The 20,264-nt window shown below is 39.6% G+C and overlaps 3 protein-coding genes across 5 annotated transcripts in view; 1 reads left to right on the top strand and 2 right to left on the bottom strand.

The window, feature by feature from the left end:
* Positions 1–2,023, bottom strand: part of nomo (nodal modulator) — a 14,811-nt gene extending 12,788 nt beyond the window's left edge. The window contains exons 1-5 of the mRNA XM_017035383.2: positions 1,824–2,023; positions 699–788; positions 425–470; positions 215–315; positions 15–121 (exon numbers count right to left, since the gene is read on the bottom strand). Coding sequence (XP_016890872.1) covers positions 15–121; positions 215–315; positions 425–470; positions 699–788; positions 1,824–1,979 — 500 coding nt within the window. The 5' untranslated portion in view covers positions 1,980–2,023. The remainder of the gene's footprint in view (positions 1–14; positions 122–214; positions 316–424; positions 471–698; positions 789–1,823) is intronic.
* An 809-nt stretch (positions 2,024–2,832) lies between these two features.
* Positions 2,833–11,300, bottom strand: tmc7 (transmembrane channel like 7). Its single transcript, XM_017035384.2, has 18 exons — positions 11,232–11,300; positions 10,774–10,852; positions 10,155–10,198; positions 9,014–9,272; positions 8,737–8,885; positions 8,489–8,644; positions 8,314–8,399; positions 7,610–7,755; positions 7,365–7,512; positions 6,987–7,169; positions 5,774–5,919; positions 5,579–5,693; positions 5,248–5,345; positions 4,719–4,902; positions 4,510–4,640; positions 4,242–4,397; positions 3,699–3,777; positions 2,833–3,612 (listed from the first exon to the last, which is right to left on the bottom strand). The coding sequence occupies exons 3-18, from the start codon at positions 10,168–10,170 to the stop codon at positions 3,409–3,411; spliced, it is 2,256 nt and encodes a 751-aa protein (XP_016890873.1). The 5' UTR covers positions 10,171–10,198; positions 10,774–10,852; positions 11,232–11,300; the 3' UTR covers positions 2,833–3,408.
* Positions 10,774–20,258, top strand: tmc5 (transmembrane channel like 5). 3 transcript variants are annotated; one of them, XM_008317392.3, is made up of 21 exons: positions 10,774–10,896; positions 11,265–11,455; positions 12,020–12,246; positions 12,396–12,473; positions 13,219–13,335; positions 13,430–13,532; positions 13,737–13,818; positions 13,898–14,158; positions 14,333–14,475; positions 14,590–14,734; positions 14,825–14,977; positions 15,314–15,480; positions 15,708–15,783; positions 15,880–15,977; positions 16,526–16,621; positions 16,736–16,811; positions 18,010–18,143; positions 18,238–18,411; positions 19,108–19,186; positions 19,423–19,518; positions 19,597–20,258. In XM_008317392.3, exons 2-21 carry the CDS (start codon positions 11,382–11,384, stop codon positions 20,113–20,115), a joined length of 2,898 nt encoding a protein of 965 aa, XP_008315614.1. In that variant the 5' UTR covers positions 10,774–10,896; positions 11,265–11,381; the 3' UTR covers positions 20,116–20,258. The 3 variants fall into 3 exon arrangements, with proteins under 3 accessions (XP_008315614.1, XP_024914113.1, XP_024914114.1); XM_025058345.1 differs by lacking the exon at positions 16,526–16,621; XM_025058346.1 differs by lacking the exons at positions 10,774–10,896; positions 11,265–11,455 and having other exon boundaries at positions 12,104–12,271.
* The last annotated feature ends 6 nt before the right edge of the window (positions 20,259–20,264 follow it).

Consider the following 20,264-nt stretch of genomic DNA (forward strand, 5'->3'; position numbering starts at 1 on the left):
ATCTTTTCACTCACTTTCCTCCAGGCAGAGTGACGATACTTTGAAGTTTCTCCTCAGTTCCTTCTCTGCTCAGTTTAACTTCGACTCCTTCTGGACCCAAGAGATGGCCCTTACTCAGAACCTGGATCAGATGCAGCAGATTAGTAAGACCGATACTGGTGTCAAACACTGACACTGACACTGAGCCACACAGTAATGTCTGAACACATCTCACCGTTCCTGAGACAGAGAAGCCTGTGAAAACAAAGTTGATGTCTTCCTCTTTGGTGCAGATGTCAGTGACGCCATCCACATGGAGCTCAACACTGGTGGGCTCTGGTGAGAGATAAGATTTCAAAGATTAAAAACACACACACACACACACATATAAATATATATACACAAAACAACTTTTTATTTTAAGATTTAAAAGCGTTAGTCTCACCAAAGCTCCATCCAAGAGGAGGTTCAATCCTTAAAACAAAATCTCCCTGTTCAATAAAAGATAAACTGGTTTCAGGGAACGTGACACATGTGTTTATGCATATATTGTATATACACACATACACACAAATTCATACTTCCTGCTCTAAACTAATCTCATCTCTGCACAACATTCTCACTCTCAGTATGAACTGATTATAATCTGCATTTGATTACCTTTCTCATACAGTTTGATATACACAACTGGCTCAAGTATGAGAGTTTCTTAAAGTCACCTTGTCATAAAGCGGTATCATGAAGTATCCATTGATGGGAGCACAGTCTGTTTGATATTTCAGAGAACCTTGTTTGGTGTAGAGTTTGATCTGTGAAAGATTGAGACAACAGGTTGATCAAGTACAGTAATAATCAGTAAACCATTAACATGGGGCAGTGGTGAATTAGTGGTTAAGGAAGTGGAGTTGGCTTCGGAAGGTTTCAGGTTTGAGTCCACTAGCTGCCAAGTTACCACTGAGGTGCTCTGAGCAAGGCACCTGACCCGCACACTGCTCCCCCGGTGCTTAAAGCTGCCCACTGTTCACTTTGGTGATGGGTAAAATGCAGAGGGTCAGTGCAGTGTGTGCTGTGTCACAATGACAATTAGTGCACTTTCCTTTCCTTCCTTTTAACCACTACCAACCAATACCAATAACCAATACCATTAACAGCAATTGGCAAAACCATTTTGAGATAAAAGTTCTCTATACTACTGTTTCCATAGGTTCTGCAGGAATCAACTAGTGACACTTAAACAGTTCATTTTAAAAACATAATTGAATTTAAACTGTTTAGTTCATTTCTAAATGTTCTAAATTGCCTTGGTTTGCACAACACAACTTTTTTTACTTTTTGAAAAATGTCGTTGTCTGATGTTTCAGGAAACACATATTCATACATTTTCATCTCCCTTGGGTTTTTATGGATAAGGATACATTTGTATCTGGGAAGAGTTGTTAATCAGAACGTGTTTTCCTAATTTGGTTATGCAAATTAAAAACGACTTCCAATGCATTTAATTGGTTTTAAGGTCTTCAGATAATAAATCATCTCCTTTTCTTCAACTATTCTTTAAATGTCAGTTGTGGTTGAAAAACCGCTTGTTTCACTTGATTTGAATTTAGATAATCCCATGAATTAACCCGGATTAGAACAAAAACTGTAGAGCTTTAAAAAAATTCTTTAAAATGCCAGGCAAGCAATTACACAGACGGTTAACTTATTTTGGTGCAAAATGAACAACATCTTTAAATATTAATTTAGTTGCAAATGTCATTTATTTAAAGTCTCCACAAAATAACCTTTGACACAGCTCGAGTTAGCGGGCTAGCGGTTAGCTTCCACATAGCCTGTAGGTTTCTCACCTCTATTAACGAGTAGTTAATTTCTACGTCAGACTTCACGAAGCCTCCACACGCAACCACGATGTCCTCAGAGGACACAGTCCAAAACTGAGAGGAAACGAGACAGAAAAACACCCACAGAGGGAGCATGTCAGCCCGGATAGTAACTCTCAACATTTTCGCCGGACTCAGACCGAGCAGCAGCGGATACAGTAGCTACGACAGCACGCCGTCTCCGGTTGCAGTTCCTGCTGTCACTCCGACAAGTTAATACGAGATAGCTAGCGCCCTCTGCAGGTTCGGAAGTACTATTACATGTATAATGTATAATATAATTGCATGTATTATACACGTTTAACCTTTGTTCCAGATGAGGACGGTTTTTGTAGGTTTGTTTGGTTAGTTAGTATACAGGTTGTCCTGCTTTGCATTTCTTTTGCCTTGTTTACTGGTCCCCAAAATGCTAGAAAATTTCACGTCCAGTTGCCTAACGGAATTCTTCAACCTTGACCATGACCTGGATGACTGAGAATCTTCATAGACATAGTCCCCAAAAGGTCCCTTCAACCAAAAGTTAAGCTGGTGTGACTTTGTGAACCCATATTTTGTCACTTTGCTTAAATCTTTGTTCCACACATTACTGACTGGAACTGCGTCACATACTGTAAGTGGTGTCACCTCCAAAAATAGTAGGCCAATACTAGTATGTGAAACCTCTTAAAGCATTAAGCTAGTACACCGCAGTAATAACACATAGTCAACATAAAATCATGAAACATCCCATCACAGTCCATAACCAAGAGAAAGTATTGGTGTAAACATGTATTTAACTATTTTTTTATAATTATATTTATTTATATGTAAAACAATCAGATACGCAAAGTCAAATGAGATGAAGAGAAGAACATTTCCCACAAAACCTGACAAAAATTGTTTACAGTACAGGCGGTCCCAACTAACAAAGTTTTTGTTAAGTAGAAAAAAACAATTCACAGCACTAGAAAAAGAACACAGTTTTTTTTAAGGTGTGCGGCATCAGAGCAACAAACATTACAGTGTTGTCTGTAAACACGGTTTGTACTAGTAAGAAAACATTAGTGGTAATACTTTTAAAGTGCATACATTTGAGAAACGTTGATCCAAACTCCAGTGGTTCCAGTATTGTTTGTCCTTCTCGGAAGGAAATGATGAAGTAGATCTTAGGTCTGAAGCACCACAAAGAGATACAATAATGCTTACAAGAATTATTAAGCAAAACATCTGTAAGTTTTTCTTGCAGGATATAACCTGATTGGAGGCATTGGTCAGGTGATCTGTTACAGCGATGGCTGAAAATTACTTGCTGATAAACCTAAGTGTGTTTAATTATTGTTCTAAACAGTCTCACCAAAATGAAGTCCATCACTCAGAAATTCTGCAGACAGGTTTTGCCACTGATTTTCAAGGACCGTTGTCACCGTAAAAATACCAGGATACTTTATGTCAATACTAAGATATGGAAGAGGCACAAGGCTTACTAATAGGGTCCAGAAAAATTCCCAGGATATACTGTAGTGTTTACAGGATAAAAAAAGTTCAAGGTTCAAATATTCCTCTGTTTTCAGTCTCACACATGTGTGGATGAGTCCGGGGGTGAATGCACCAAAAACAGGGACTCATCAAAATTGTTGGAGAAGCTGGTCTCATAGTTGGGGCTTCTTCTGCTGCTGCTACTGCTGAGGACCTGTTGTCTGGGCTGGGAGGGTCTGACCTCTGGGATCCTCTGGGCCTGGCACAGCTTCTGGATCAGGAAGCGTTTGTCACGGCCATCCTGCATGAAACAAAACTAATTTAATTTATTTCTGTTAAACAATGAGACACCATGTGACCACAGCTTCACAGATCACATGTTCTCACCATGGCCAGTTGCTCTCTGAGTTGTTTGATGACCTTCTTGTGTGCTCCTGCCAGAGCAATCATATAAAACATGGCCAAACTGCAGACAGAGAGGATTAAGGGGTTATTGTCTGTGCAGAATGTTACTCTCAACAAACGGCATCTGAAACAGTTGTTCTTCCTCTTTATGCCTGTAAACTTAGGGTTCACGGTTGAACGACTGAACCGTGGTATACAAAGTTTTCTAAAAATACACCTTGTACTTCCTCCTTCGTAACAACATGAATGACCTAACATTTCATGGTCCACTGTCAAAACAACAGTGGACCTACATTTTGAAACGTCTAGGTCAGTGGTTCCCAAAAGGGCTAAAGGTATTTGTTCACCAGTAGGAGAATTGCATTTAAAACATGTTTTTTGTTGATTTTTTATAGTGTTTAATGAGAATAACTTTTTGTGTAGAAATGTGTGTTAATTAAAGTTCAGTTTACAAATTATTACTATACTACTAACAATATTTCTGTCTACGAAAGGGGGGCATGGTCTCAGCAGACTGAAACATACCAAGTGACAACAAAGAAGGACACAGCAAAAGCCTCTGAAGATAGGGCCCAGAGCAGACCCTGGACTCCATCAGGAAGCTGGGACACTGCAGTTGGCACAACCTCCCAGGAGGTGGTGTAGTTCACAAATGGTCCACAAGCCTGAGAGCAGTTTATTCTGGGCAAACAGGAAAATCAGTTCATATTTGAATGGATTTGTATTTCTACAAGGAAAAAAGAATTTACATACATTCTGACTTATTTCTATTCTTATTATGGTCTGTACTCACTGTGCTACACTGGCGATGACAGGCATACAGGCCAGAGCCAGGCCAATTAGCAGGACACAGAGGAAGAAGAAGTTAGAGCTGGACGCTCGGAAGGGACGTGTAGCTGGTCGGCAGTTGTTGATCAACGACAGCTGTGAACAAGGAGGTAGATTTTTACAGTTGCAGATTTTTGAAAAGACTCACAAAAGATTCACAGAGTCAAAAATCACCTTTTTAATGTAGAACATGAAGAAGTATTTGATGGTGCAGATGGCAGGCAGCAGGGGGCAGTAGAAGGTACCGATCCAGCAGATGGTCTGACCGTAAACGATCTCCAGAACATTCTGAGGAATGGCAAACTCCTGCTGACCCCACCATTTAGCCAGGCCACAGTCACAGTGTCGGACGATGAGCCTGGGCAGCACAGGAGGTTCGGACAGTTACAGCCAATACTATCAATTTATGATTTCATTAAAGACTGGGTCACAACCTTTTTTTCTAGAATTTTTCTAGTCAATAAAACAATCTCCTATTCTTAACAGAGTTCAGTCAAATTTATCAATATAAACATATTGTAAATATTACTATTAAAACTAAGTCACAATTTAGTCACAGGACTCAAACTGAATCTAAATCAAAGCTGGCTGTCAAAGTTAAGGCTGCAGTGAACTATGAGTGTAATGTTGCTCAATGACAGTCAGGAGGTGTTCAATGTCAAGTACAATGTCTTGTTGTTTCTGTGCAGAAGTGTTGACTCACTTCCTAGGAAATTCTACAAAGATGGTGACTGAGACGATGGTGATGAAGTCAAAGATGGTCAGTTTGTACATTTCTTGTCCTACACGAGTCTCCCAGCACTGTAGACGACAGCAGGAAGGGAGAGAGGCTAATGAATTAGTATTATTATTAATAATAACAATATTAAACAAAACTCAGAACTAAACACAATCTGAGCAAAATGTTGTATATTATATGGAGATGAAGTGAACTGATGTGATGTGCTGTGTCACTGTTACAAACAATAAGTAAAATACAGAAAAAATAGAAGAAAAAAAAAGATCTATCCTTCTAGAAAACAGAGATGACTTACAGAATAAAGCAAATGGTTGTAGCCACAGACGCAGGGCTCTTCTTTACACTTGGTAATCTGAGACCAGAGGGAGAAGAGCAGGACTCCAATACTGGTCAGCCTCATGAAGACACACCTGTCAAATAACAAGTGATTTTTTTTCTTTTCATTTCTTGTCATTATTGTGACTGTAATAATGGGCGGAGTCAGCTTTACCTCATGAGGGTGAAGCGGATCTCAAAGGCCGGAGAATAATCCTCAAAGTTGATGATGATAGAAAAGACGAGGGGGGTGATGAAGTTGGCCAGGGTGATAACGATGGAGGGCAGATACTCGTAGATCAAATCAACAATGAAATTCACCTGCAGGACAGTAAGGTTGAATGTATCAAGGTTGCAGCGTAATGTGGTCGATTGGTGATTCATCTATATACAGTATTTTTATACACAATATAGAATGAGACCATAGTGTTTATATTGACTTGTATAATGTTGCCCTAAATTATATATTCATAAACCAGCCAGTTTGCCTGTCTCTAGTCATTTCTCCTCCCTCCATCTGTCATTAATGCCACCCTGCTTGCCCCACCCACATCACTCAATCATGAGACTGAGAAAAGATGACACAGCAGCTTTCCTGGCGTTTCCTGTAATTTTAGTTAAACCATGTTAAACCACTAACGGTACACTGCATCAGTTGCAGCTGCACCACGGATTGACAGAGCACAGAGGGTGTGCAAGAGAGACAATCACATATCACTCACAGCATCAGTGTGTCTTAAACTGTTCTTGTTTGTTTGATTAATACTTAAACCTCAACGTGTACTCGACTCGACTGCATTAGTCGAGTCGAGTACACATTGAGGTAAGTGGCAAGTCAAATAGAAAAATAAATTATATTAATTAATTAATGTTTTAAATAATGTTCGTAAAAAGTAAAAACCTGAAATTTGATCAAATAATCTTTTATCATGAACAGAAGCTGTCATTGGGGTTTGACTATTTGGTCTGAGAATATTTCTTACAAAAATTCAAATGTCTTAGTTTTGACTAAAGTGCATCAAGACTAAGGGTGTAAGAAATATTTCGATATCTTGTTTCACAATACTGTATCAATATTCCACAGCACTGCATTGATTTTTTAAACATTGAACATGAAAATATTCATGATGTTGGTTCATTTTTTTGCTTTTATTTCTTCTCTAGTGATTACAAATGTAAATCCCGCTGTTCCAATTTTATAACCTGATGTTAAGCATGTAACAGTGTTACATTGCTTTAAAAACCTCAATATATCATACCTATAGCATCATAATATGTCGTATCGTTGCCCAATACACACCCCTACTTAAGACTATTGAAAAAGTACAGAAAATTAGAAATTTAAGTAAACAATATAGTTTTTTATAGTTAGGCAGGAGCATCTTTACCTTAATGTTGTCCATCTGTGCTTTCTGGGAGAAGATGGTGGCCTTGTAGATGCTGTAGAAACAGCCAGCCAACACAGCCATGACGAAGAGATTGAGGAGAAAACGGATGAAGTAAATACGACACTTCTCTTTACGGGTGCGATCTGCAATTTTCTGCTTGATCCTCTCTTCTTCCAAGTCAGTCTGAGGATGTGAAGTTGACATTTAAATACATGATATCGATGCCAAAGAACACCGCAGGATTCAGGATCGAGGACAAGCTGATTTAATAAAACTGAGATTTTTAAGCCCCATACATTCAAAAGATTCAAGTTGCGCAATCTCTCTACATGAACTAATTTTGCACATACAATAGAGGAACTGTGAGGGAAAATTGACCTTAAGTTCATAGAGCAGACTGCTTCTCTTCAACTTTGAAGCATTCACATTGGTAATGCAAAAATCCCAGCCGGCAAAGATCTTGTTGCAAAAACTCTGAAAGCGATCCTCATCCTGAATTAGGCTCCGTTTGAAGCCTGTTGCAGACCTGGAAAGAAAGAAAAGAAGAAGAAAAACACTTTTGCCACATACTGAAATTAAAACATTTCACTTTTCTACTTATATCTGTGTTCTCTGCTACATACCTTTTCACAATCCAGACCAAACTGAGGAAGAGGTAAGCGATGGTTGCCAACAGATATGCCAGAGGTAAATTATAAGTGGTTTTAGGAAAGTATATTTTGTGTGCTCTGTAGTAGCCATAGAAGAGGTAGGTCTGTTCCAGGAAGCCCTGCAGAAGATATGAAGACGATGAGTGAAGTTACACACTGAACAACAACAGACAACAAAGTCTCGTTCTATCTCTATCTCTATCTCTAAACTAAAAAAGTGAGATAAATCTGCCACGAGTCTCTGTCTCATCGACTGGAGGCTGAGCTGGAGGAGGTAGAGGTGATGAAGATGCTGAGATCTTTACTGGGAGTGAACAGGATGGACAGCATCAGAAATGAGCAGATCAGAGGGACAGTTCAGGTGGAGCAGTTTGATGATAAAGTTAGGAGAGGTGAAGTGGAGATAGTTTGGACATGAGTTGATGTTGGACAAGATGAAGAGACCAAGAGCCCAGAGAACATGTATGGTTGTAGTGATGCAGGACATGGAGCTGGTTGGTGAACAAGTTAGAGGAGAAAGTACATTAATGTATCTCTGTTGTCATTTTTCTTACATTGTGACAAGGTAATAATGTCATACAGTGTTTAACACTGTATAGGAGAGTAAAGGAAACCAGCAGTGAACTGTTTCATCAGGTTCAATAGGATTGTCAGATTGTTGAATAAAAAACACTCACTCCACCAGACAGCAGATCAGCAATGTGTTCATAGTAAATAACCAGGCCACGTCGAGTACTGCTGGGATACACACTGCAAATACCACCTGATGGAAACACAGGGTATAACACAGTTACCACCGGGCTGTTGTTTTTGGGGTTTTTTTCACAATAAAAAGATCAAGCGTCTTCTCACCATCATTCAGATTATAGGTGATATTTCCTGAAGTGTGGGGAGCGATGATAATTGGTAACATGACAAAGCTGAACATGAGCACAAAGATGATCAGGTTCAGCATGACCAAGAAGCGCAGGAAGGAGAAGTAGGATAGGATTCCCTGGCCAAACATGCCTGAAAATATTAAACAAAAAAAAAACAAACATTATTTCTTCCTCTGGAGTTGCTCTAAATCATTAAGCCCTGAAACCCTGATATCCTTGTACCTTCTATCAGGTGGATGTCTCCCCTCCAGAGCTGCAGTGAGCTCAGCCAGTCATGAGCGTCCTCCCTCAGCCTCCTCAGATACCTGCGTGTGCCCTGCTTCCACTGTCTCCAGCTACTGAGATCTGCAGCATCCTGCAGACGTTGAGCCCTGAAAGATGTCACAGTCAATAAATCAATTTTTATCTATTGAGAAAATAATTTAAAATCTATGTCGAATTGGACAAATCAGCCAAATATTAGACACAGATTTAAATTTTTTCCTCTTTTTTTTGTTACTTTTGTTGCCGTTTCTCAGCCATGGTCTTCGGCAGCTCTCTGATGGGTCTCTCCTCCAACTTCTGCTTTTCCTCATGTTTGCTCACGGTGTTCACGGCCCATTTATTACTGCCTGAGGAGCCAAACCTGTTTCTAGAGCTGTTCCTTCGTTTGCTGCCAGCTCCTGATGACTTTCTCCTGTAGAGAAGGGACTGGTAGCTGGGAAGCTGGTCCAGCAGAGGGTTGCTGGTGACACGTCCACTACGATCAGTGAAGAACACTGAAGACAAGTAATCAAGTATGACCAGGTCAGCAGTGTTTGCATTTGACAGATATGATCTTATTATGTTGTTATTTTCAGGTTTCTGGTCCAATTAGTTAAAAACATGATGACGTAGGGCTACAGCAACTAAACAGGCAATCATTACTCAATTAAACGTAGTATATGAAATTTTAGAGCAGTTTTTCATAATCATCATTAAAAAAAGGATCATTAAAGTTCTAACATTATTAGTTCACATTGCTTAAGCGCTATACTGTACCAATGAAATGCTTTATCATTATCGTAATTATTATTGCTATAATACGAATTATTTTATGCCATTCACTAATATATTATTATTATATTCTTATATTATATATTATTTATTCTTATTATAACGAAGTTATTGTGAAGAAATTGATTTAAAGTGACTGAGTTTGTTTGAATTCTCACAGGTTCTTCGTACAAAAAGAAACAACAATAAAGTGTACAGTAAAAATAATACCTCGACTGTTTGAAATGTTTATCACACAACATAACATCTACAACTTACATGGTTACACGTTAAGCTCATATTTACAGCTAACAATGTGTTTTTGTATTGTTTAATTCCAAGCGACAAAAAAGGAAAAAGTAAACTATTAAATAATCAAATAAGAATAAATATAAATTTATAGTAGTTTTTAAAGAATACTACTAAACTATATAAACCGCTTATTTAAAACTCTTGTTTTATTACCAAACTCTACGGTCTGTTGAGTTTATCTCACGCAGCTGGCTGTGCTTAAAGTTACACGCTAACTTTATTAGCCTCGAAGCTAACGTCAAAAAAGCAGTCTCTAATGAACTTTACATGTGAGAAAAGCAATGGCATAAACACCACATTAACACCACGTTTACCTGAGTCGACCTCCATCGTTTTCTGCCTCTTAAACCGATGAGATCTGAAATAAACGGATTATAATCCGGTAAGCGAACAGTTCTCTGCGTCGCCCATTGGGAGACGACGAAAGAAAACAGAGAGGAGTAACTTCAAACCACTTCCTGGATCAGTCTAAACACCACATTTTAGTTCAGGAATTCTTCCTATAATATAATATAATATAATATAATATAATATAATATAATATAATATGATAGGATAGGATAGGATAGGATAGGATAGAATAGAATAGAATAGAATAGAACAGAATAGAATAGAATAGAAAAATAAGATTAATATTTGTAATGTTTGAGCTATTTATTATTTATTATAGCTGTCTTCACTAAAACTCACATTGAACTTAAATATTAATATCATTTATTTTATTGTTTTAAACATAGCATAGCAATATTTATTTTTTTAATATTCTTTAAATACATTTAATTGAGTACAAGCACAAACAGCCTACAGCCAAGCCATACCACAGTTCATTTGTAACAATGGAGTTATTTAATTTAGGCCACAAGGGTTTAATTATCCCCGTCAGTGGCTTCACAGGGGATTTACTGGATCTGGTAACAAGCAGTGGACTTTTACCTTTAGTTTGCTGGACACTTCCTGGTAGACACACAGTCTTTCCTCCACTCTCTCCAAAGGTGGGATTCGGGCTGATTCACTGCAGGAAATAATATTATTTGTGAGCTACATCAACATTATCAGGTAAGCAGTGCTTTTATAATTATAATAATAATAATAATAGTTAACTATTTCTGTTGCTTTATATTAACTGAAATAGTTTTAGTGACTTTTTTTCTGTAATGTTGCCAGCTGTGCCTGTTTCCCTTTACATTGTTACTGAGTGTGTTGGTTCTGTACAAGCAGCGTACGTCTTTGCTATGAAACAGAACCGACTGAATGAATTAGTGATGAACTGGTTAGGATGGAAACCAGAGATTAAATGACCCTCTTATACTTTCCTCTGACAGTGGAAGCTGTCAGTACTGAAAGCTACTTGACCTGAATATGTGATGCTACTGAGTTACATTATAACTTACCAACTTGGGTCTTTTGTGATGATATCTTCTTAGCACTGTGTTAGAGCGGATGGTTTAAACAGACATTCTGAAAGCAGAAGAGTGTCCACAGCAGACAGAGCTGAACTACTTTGGCTGAAGAAAAGCAGAAGAATTGGACAGAAGATTCTCATGACAAGTTACAGTCACGGTGGATTTCACAACCCTGCCTACCATGACAGTGAAACTCTGGAAATTGATAGGAGGTATGTGGTTTAAGAAAGCTTTTTCAAACATATATTTAGTAATTACTGGTCTGATTGTTTTTTTGTTTTTTTTGTTGTTGTTGTTGTAGTTGCCATCGTTTGGCTATTTCTTGGCTACTGTGGCCTTTTTTTGGCAGCTTTGAAAGCTTCAATCATACTCTATCAAAAGCAGGGATTCACTGTGAGTTAGTATAACTGTCGGCAGCTGTTGACGGGAAAGCACTTATTTATTGACAGCACATTTGAAAAATGCAGGGGCGGATTTCCTGTGCCTGTCACAAGACTCCGTGTGGTGTTTGTGGGTTGATGTAAACTGCATCTTATGATGGTGATAAAAACGATTTGAATTTGTACATGCAATGCCAATAAAAAATAGAATTGTTATAATATAAATAGCATCCTTCTTGCATTATATAAATATTAAAATATGTATAAACCTAAAAGCTTAAAATGGGCTTCACCTATTTCACAGACCACCAATCACCACTTTGTGTATCCATGTCTCACCAGCACGTACTGTCAGAGATTAACAGCAAATAAACCTTTTTTGTTTTTGTCCTCTAGGTACTCTAGGAAAACCGACCACACCAACCCTTACGCCCGGGAGGAGGTGGCATGGCGGGGTTCTAATAACAGAACAGTGGCAGAACATGGTTCCATGATTCAGACGGTCAGTGGTAATGATTCACCGTATGGAGGATGGCAGGAGGAGAACAGGAGGGGGCGAGAAAACATCCCAATGGGTTTAATCTCAACACAGCCTGGGAGAACTCCATGGCAGAATGACCTCAGTGAGTGGCACCCACAGCTGTGGCTGTAAATCCATGAACTAAAAACCAGTTCCAGACTTGGTCTGTGTCTGGTTGTGCCTTCAGGTGTTGCCAGGTGACCATTCTGTTGATTCTTTCTGCCCTGTTTCCTCCTCATTTTTGTTCCTCAGACCGCAGTACGTCTTACTCCAACATTGACTCCCAGTATAATCCATCACCTCCGGGCCCACCGCCCTCCTCAATTACAGGTAATGATTAAACACAACAGCTCTTCTGACAATTGGGTTATTGTCTGCTGTCAGGTATTTCTCAGTGGTTTCCTGTTAACGAGGGACGTGTTTATGACCTGGTGATTGGGAAAACATTGCTATCGTTACATTTACCTGTTGACTTTGATTAATGTGCAAAGTGTATGATAATTAACAGAGGGTTAGATAGTAACCGAGAGTACACTCGGTTTAATTTTAAGTTAATGTCAAAATAAAAACATTTTTTTAAAAAGTGCTAAAATAAATATATATATATCATCATAGTGTTTGAGATCTGTTTTCAGTCCAACATGATAATGATATGTTCTTAGTCAGAAGATTTTAACAAGGTGTTCACAACCCCCAGGGGGCCAGCAGGGGTACTGCAGATCAATCAATTTTTGATTGATTAGACATATTTTAAATAATTTTTTATCATTATTATTTATTATTATTTATTATCTGTTACATCAGTAGCTACTATTGTTATGTAGCTGCATTGGTCTATAGCAAGAACGAAACACTCCTATTTATGTTATCTAAAGGTCTACACTACTATTTGATGAGTATTTGGGTTTAGGTATATATGTTAATGTACAGTTAGTAAAACTTTTCAATGACACAATAGATCAAAATAGGGCAACACATTAAACATGGCTGCAGTGCTGCATGTATATAGTCCAAATCCTCTTTGTTCCACATGTTTTCTAACACCAACCTCAGCACATTTCTCTCTCTAAACCAGGCAAAAGTACAATAAGGTGGAGAGGAAACACCATGAGGAGGATGAGCATGTTCCCTAACACTGACCCAGCTTACGCTGCTTTCACTGAGAACGCAATCAAGAATGAGATGGAGAATGGTAAGAGGCTGTTACAGGTGGATTCGTGCAGTCTGGTCTGTGACAGCTGGGTTATACTCTGGATGAGAGTGTGTTGTTGCTCTGTGTGTTGCAGAAGAGCAGAACTTGGTCAAGGAGCTCGTGCCCCTCTCGACCCGAGAACGAATCCAAGCCATTCAAGAGCTTCCCATGAGTTTTGAAGAAAAGAAACACATAAGGTGAGTTTGAAGCTGTTAAAGGTAATCCATTACTGCTCTGACCATGTAGCTCTGGTTAAACATTACATTCACGCCCATTTAGCAGATACTGTATTTAGAGGAGAAAGACATACACTACATGTACATACAGTATACATACATGTATACTGGTCTTTTTGAATCATATGAATGTAATTGATATAAAAATGTATATTTTTGTAACAGGAGTCAGGTTCTTGCATTCAAATCGTCCAACCAGTCTCGGCAGTGCACCTGTTTTACAGATTGTTCAGAAAATGTCTCACTGGTGAGTGACTAACACATCGTTAAAGCAACCTTTTTGAGCGTCTCTTTTGTAACCTTTGCACTTTCGACTGTTTCTCCAGTTCTTCCGCAGGTGTGGCTACGCTATCAGATCGACCAAGCAGACCCTGGGACTGTGGCAGGGCACCATGAAGGAGATCGGTGGCAAGTTTGGCACCAGCGTTCTCTCCTACTTCCTGTTCCTCAAGTGGCTGCTCATGTTTAACATTTTCTCCTTCCTGGTCAACTTCAGTTTTATCACCATCCCTGTGCTTGTTTTTGAACCTTCACCTAACACTCCTGCAAATGTGACCTTCAGAGGACTGGAGCTACTGACTGGAGCTGTAAGAGCATGCCGTTATCAGAGCACCTGTGTGCATGTCAATGTGTGTGTGTGTGTGTGTCATTATTACAGTACATGTATGATAAAGGGCATGATTAGTAACAAACATTGACAAAGCACAAAGTGCAGTAACTAGATGTTTGCAACATGATCCAGTTTCAGTTTTTCTCTGCAGGGTTACTTCAGGTACACTGTAATGTACTATGGTGGTTACAGCAATGAGACTCTTCATGGTCTAGTGGACTATGACATGCAGCTGTCCTACTTCTTCACCATCGCTGTTTACATGGCGCTGTGTGTATTTGTACTAGTCATCAGGTAAATTCAATCCTCGGGTTGATACTAACTGTTTTTCCTTGCAGTTTATTGTGGTTTTTGGAGCAAGTATGTAGTGAGGATAACAATCCTTGATCTGTTCTTCTTCTCATGCAGCGCAACAAACTCCTTCAAAAATAACTACACTCCAGAGGCCTCAGCTTCAAACGGTGCGTGGCAGCTTCTTTGCAGCTGGGATTTCAGGGTAACCAATGAGAGAGCAGTGAGGCAGCGCAAGAACAACCTGCGTGTACAACTCAAGGTGTTTACTGCTGAACGTGAATTTTTTCTTTTTTCTTTTCACAAGTTATGAGTTTAATCATTTTCTTTTGATCTCGTTGCGGTTTTCCAGGAGTCTCTGTCAGAGAATTCCTACAGCGAGCAACTAACTCTCTCTGTGAGACTCAAGCATTTTGGGATTTATCTTGGTTTCTGGCTTCTCTCCATTGGTTTAGCCGCTGGCTGTGGAGCCAGTATCTTCTTTCTGTGCCGCTATGAAGAGCAGGTATGTAAATACCAGGCCTCTACTATGAGTTTTGTTTGTTAAAAAAAAAGCAAGATTCAGAAAATTAAAATGCTATCTGTTCTACACCAGTGTCAAATATCAACTTCACGACTAACTCATTTAGAATCAGCTGTTTATCACAGATCACAGTCTGACGAGGTTTTCTCCTTTTACATTCCTACAGCGTTTGAGCGTATTTTACCCTATTGAAGCTCAGCCTCGAGGGTCTTCTACATGATGATTGGATTTAACTGTTTTCTTTGTCAAGTTGTTGCTTTTAACGACACCCCGTCTGTCCATCTCTCTGTCTTTCTGTCTGTCTGTTGTTTTTTACAGAGGACTACTGATTCTGTGAGCTGGACTCTGGCACAGGAGGCTGAGACTCTCGTGGTTCCATTTGTGGTTTCTCTGATGAACCTGGTTGTTCCACTCTTTTACTCTCTCTTCAACAAGTTTGAACATTACTCCAGTCAGAGGAGAAAGGTCTACGCTCTGGTGCTGAGGTTAGAGAACAGACAACTGAGAGATTAGTATCAGGAAGAGGGTAAAAACTGCAACTATTAAATAGAAAACCCAAAAGAAAAAACCTAAACCCTATCTTTATTTTTGTGCTCTGAACATGGCTGGTTCTCGGGGTACACATTTTTCTTCAAATATCTGAAAATGAAAGCTCTAGGTTTAAGGTTTAACCAAAGTTCTTTTTTCTTCTGCCTTTTTCCCACACAAATAGAAACGTCTTCCTCAGGTTGTCCATCCTGGGCGTCCTGTGTTATCACTGGATGAATGTGGTGTCTAAGAAGTATTCGGTACACGTCTCACTCGATGAAAACTCTATTTTGTATGTCATGGTTGAGTATTCCTAGACTGTGTATGTCAACCTGTCATCTCTGTGTTTACCTCAGTGTTGGGAAACCATCGTGGGACAGTCTTTGTACCGTCTGGTTATCTTCGACTTCATGTTCCTGTTGTTGGGATCTTTCTTTGGAGAGTTTCTTAGAAAGTAAGTGCAACAGTGTTTATTTTATATATCAAAATAACATTAGTAGTGCTAAGCTACATAGACCTGAGGTAAGAATAGAGTAAATGAAAACTAGTTGTGCTTTAAAATAGCTTTAAAACAGTGATCATCAACTGGCGGCCCACAGGCCATATCCAGACAAATAAATAATAAGGACAAATTCAGTAGCCCTATAGGTTAAAAAAAGCGATATAGTTAAATATCATCAGCGTAGAGATAATCTGATCTGACTGAGAGGAAGGATGAAGGGCAAGAATACTGCTGTGAGGTACTCCACACATTATCCCAGTGGAATCTGACATGGTTAGGTTTGCAAAACACTGAGCAAGAATTAAATTATTTCATTATTAGTAGTAATTATTCTGCTGCTTGTACAAATCAAGTTTCATGGACCAATATTTTGCGATTTCTTTCTCCTTACTTCCAGAATCTGTTGACCTCAAACATGAATTTGTTGAAACTGTTGACCTGTCAGATTTCATTTTTAATTACATGGACATATGATTGTACTCTTAATGTCTGTACCACAGTGTCATCGGCACCACGTTACTACCCAGTCTGGGGGTGCCAGATTTCGACATTGCCAGAAATGTCCTTGAGCTCATTTATGCACAGACTTTAAGCTGGTGAGAACAAAGTAACCAGAAGTTTCTGTGTTGGAACAATCTAACGAAAAAACTAATTTATTCTTCTTTGTCCGGGTTTCTACTTACTTCACTGCATGGTTTGTTTCTCTGCAGGGTTGGGATCTACTTCTCTCCTCTGCTGCCTGCCATTCAGATCCTCAAGTTTTTCATCTTGTTTTATCTGAAGAAGGTAAACACAGGTTCAGGTTTCAGGGTTTGGACTTTGTCTAACCACAAACAGTCTTTCACGAAACACAGACCCCTAGTGGTGCACTAGAGCACTGCTGGGGATATAAAGGTTGTTTTTACATTTCATATTTTTGTTTAAATGCTTGTTCAAGAAGGGTCATTGAAATCTATTTTTCATCCATGACAATATAAAAAAAGAAAATAATTAATGTAGAGAGGCTGTTCTGACTTATTTATATTATTATTATTATAGTAATTATTATAATTCATCATTTGTCGGGGGAGGTAAGACAGAAAGACCTGCCGTAACACAGGACAAAAAATGTTGTGACCTTGGTGATGACAGATAATACAAAACCATCTCTCTGTGACCGGCTCTATTCTTCATAAAAGACTCGTGTTACGTTTGTTCACATGGGTCATCAATTAATTTTGATCTCTTTATTGTATTTACTCTGTGCTGGGTTACACAAATGACAGGAAGGAATTTGTATTGTATTTACTCTGTGCTGGGTTACAGAAATGACAGGAAGGAATTTGGACTCATATTATACTGAGCAGGCTGAGTAATCAGTGATACCTGGAAAGTTTTTGGCGTCGTTGTTGCCGGTAATTTGACCCAGGTTGGATCTGCTGCTGCTGAATGTTTCATGAACAAACAGAGGAAGCCTTCAGGCCATGCTGTCCAACAGCTCTGCTCAGCTTCTCCTGTTTGTTTGTTTTTAAATCATAGAGTTAAGAAAAAGTGAGTCTGTTAAAAGTATGGATTTACTGATTTATTGAGGTGTGTATTGGAAAGAATCTGGCAATACGATACATATCACAAAACGGGGCAACGATATGATATATGCTACTGCGGTATTATAGGCATGATATATTGAGGTTTTTAAAACAAATAAATTGTAGTAGTACAGTAAATAAACAATGCTGCTACATTGTTGCAAGAAATCGACGCAAAATAAAATGAACCAATGCCATGAATATATGCATGTTGATGTTGATTTACTATGTTAAATCATCAGGCTTGTTATGGAAGGGGTTTCCGGTTTAAATCCCAAAAAGATGACTTTTGTTTTTAGAGCTGCTTCTTCTGTTTTTTGCCTCTATGTAGGTAATTAATGAATGGTCCAATGGACAGACATACCTTCGTGGTGGGTGTTGATAAAAAAACGTGCATGAATTCTGTTGCTCTTTTTCAGGTCAGTCTGACCCGGAACTGTCAGCCTCCACAGAGAACAGGCAGAGCAGCTCAGATGCAGACAGCCTTCATCTGCCTCCTCTTCTTCCCCTTCTTTGTGGGATCCTTGTCCATAGTTGGATACACTGCCTGGAGGTGTGAGAACAAAAAAAATCATCTTGAATTAACATATGATACAGAGACACCAAACCTCAGCCCTGATGTGTCCCTCTGCTCCCCTCCTTCACAGTCTGACTCCTTCAACGCAGTGTGGTCCATTTAAAGGCCTCAACAACACCTTCAGTGTGGTGGCAGTCTGGATGGAGGAGCTGGAGGAGATCCCCGGTGCTGACTGGGTCATTTGGATTTACCAGAGAGTCATCAGGAGTGAAGTTTTTTATTTTCTCATCACAATCATCATCATGTAAGTATGCAGAGGACATACAGTATTTGCCCTGCTGGGAGTGTACTTTTTCCTAAACGTTCTGCAATATTTGACTGTTGAGTAATGATGATGTCATCTACACCAGGGAGCAAACACAAACCAATATCACACAAGGATCTTCACTCTTGATAAAATGACTGGCAAGAATTTAAGTCTTGATCAGTAAAACCGGGATCACCAACGTGGTGCCCGGGGCCACCTGGTAGCCCCCCTCGACTACCTAAGGTGCCCGCGGGCATGTTCTCAAAATATATCTAGTCAAAAACTGTACTGTTACTGTGGTTTTTGAATCAGTTCCACCTGCAGTGATATTCAAATGGGTTCAATGACGATGGTAAGAAGAGAGTGTCTTCTATTGTATGTCCCAGAACTGATTATTATTACATTGTATCAAACAAGTAACTCTCTGTATTACTAAGTGCCCTTGAAGTAGCTCTCAGTTCCAAAAAGGTTGGTGACCCCTGACTTGGACTTTATAAGAGAGGAAGTCCACTTCTTACATGCAGTCTATGGGTAACAGCAACTTTAAGGAACAAGTGTGTGTTTTTTTTAGTAACTACTGTGGCAAAAGTTCACCAGTGACACAGTGTAGTCGTGTGAAAGAGCAACAGTTTGGTTTCAGTTTGACCTTATGGACCTTTTAAAGAACTCTGTGTGTTTGTTTGTTTTGCTCAGAATCATCACATACATGTTCTGGCAAATCAGTCAGGGCCGGAAGGAGCTCATTGGAATCTTAAAGCAGCAGATTGTTAATGTGAGTACAGTCTGTTTTCAAACTCCCTACAGATTAAGATCCATGCCACACTCAATTATAATACAGCATCTTACATAATAAAAAAAGTTAGTTTTAAATCATCTGCCAAACTCACCAATCCTGGGCAGTCAAGGTTTTATCATAAAGATTTGAGACACACTGATTCCTGAGGTGTTGGAGACTTCTTTCTTCAAAGCATGTCTTTGTTTTTCATTCTCCTGTTGTCCTGTTGTCAGGAGGGAAAGGACAAGTCATTCTTGTTAGACAAACTCCAGAACCTGCAGAAACCAAATAGGTCAAATAAAAGACACAAACAAATGAATACAGAAAAGGTACGCACGCACGCACACACACACACACACACACACACACACATACTCAGATCCTCATTATTCTTCTACTCGTCACAGCACTCCAAACGCCCAGAGGACCACTCCTCAGGAGGTCCGTCCAAATCAAACGCCATGTTCCAGGCTTTACTGGCTCGGCAGCAGCTGGAGGAGGAGGAAGAAAGGAGGAGCACGGATGGAGTTCCGGTTCCCTCTGACATCTCCAGCTCCAGTGCCCTGACGCTGGCCATGATGGCCCGTCAGAGAGCTGAGGGTCAGGAGGAGCATTTCACCCGCGTGTCTGACCAGCACTTTTCACAATCCAGTGGCTTCGCACATGTGACGCAGGTCACACAGAGGTCAGGGGGTCAGCTGACGGATGGATACTACGGTGCACCGGAGGACCTGGACCATCCCACGTCTTCTGTCTCCAGTATAATGATGCAGGTCATGCAGGCCAGACAGAGAGCAGAAGAAGAGGACAGAAGGCAGTGGGCTCCTGCCCACCCTCAGAACCAGGCTCCCTCAGGCTCCAGCGCACTAATTCAGGCCATGCTGGCCCGGCAGCAGGCCCAGAATGAGTTTGATGATGGATACTGACAACTGAACTCTGATTTGTTGCATTTTAGTTTCTCCTGAAAACATGTCAATTACACAACAGAAAAATATCAGAGAGAGAGTGCAGGTCACTCCTCTTATCACATGTATATTTAAATATGTTATTCCCATACTTATAAATAAACGGGTAC

This window comes from Cynoglossus semilaevis, chromosome 9, assembly GCF_000523025.1.
Source record: "Cynoglossus semilaevis isolate Cse_v1.0 chromosome 9, Cse_v1.0, whole genome shotgun sequence".
NCBI classification, from domain to species: Eukaryota; Metazoa; Chordata; class Actinopteri; order Pleuronectiformes; family Cynoglossidae; genus Cynoglossus; species Cynoglossus semilaevis.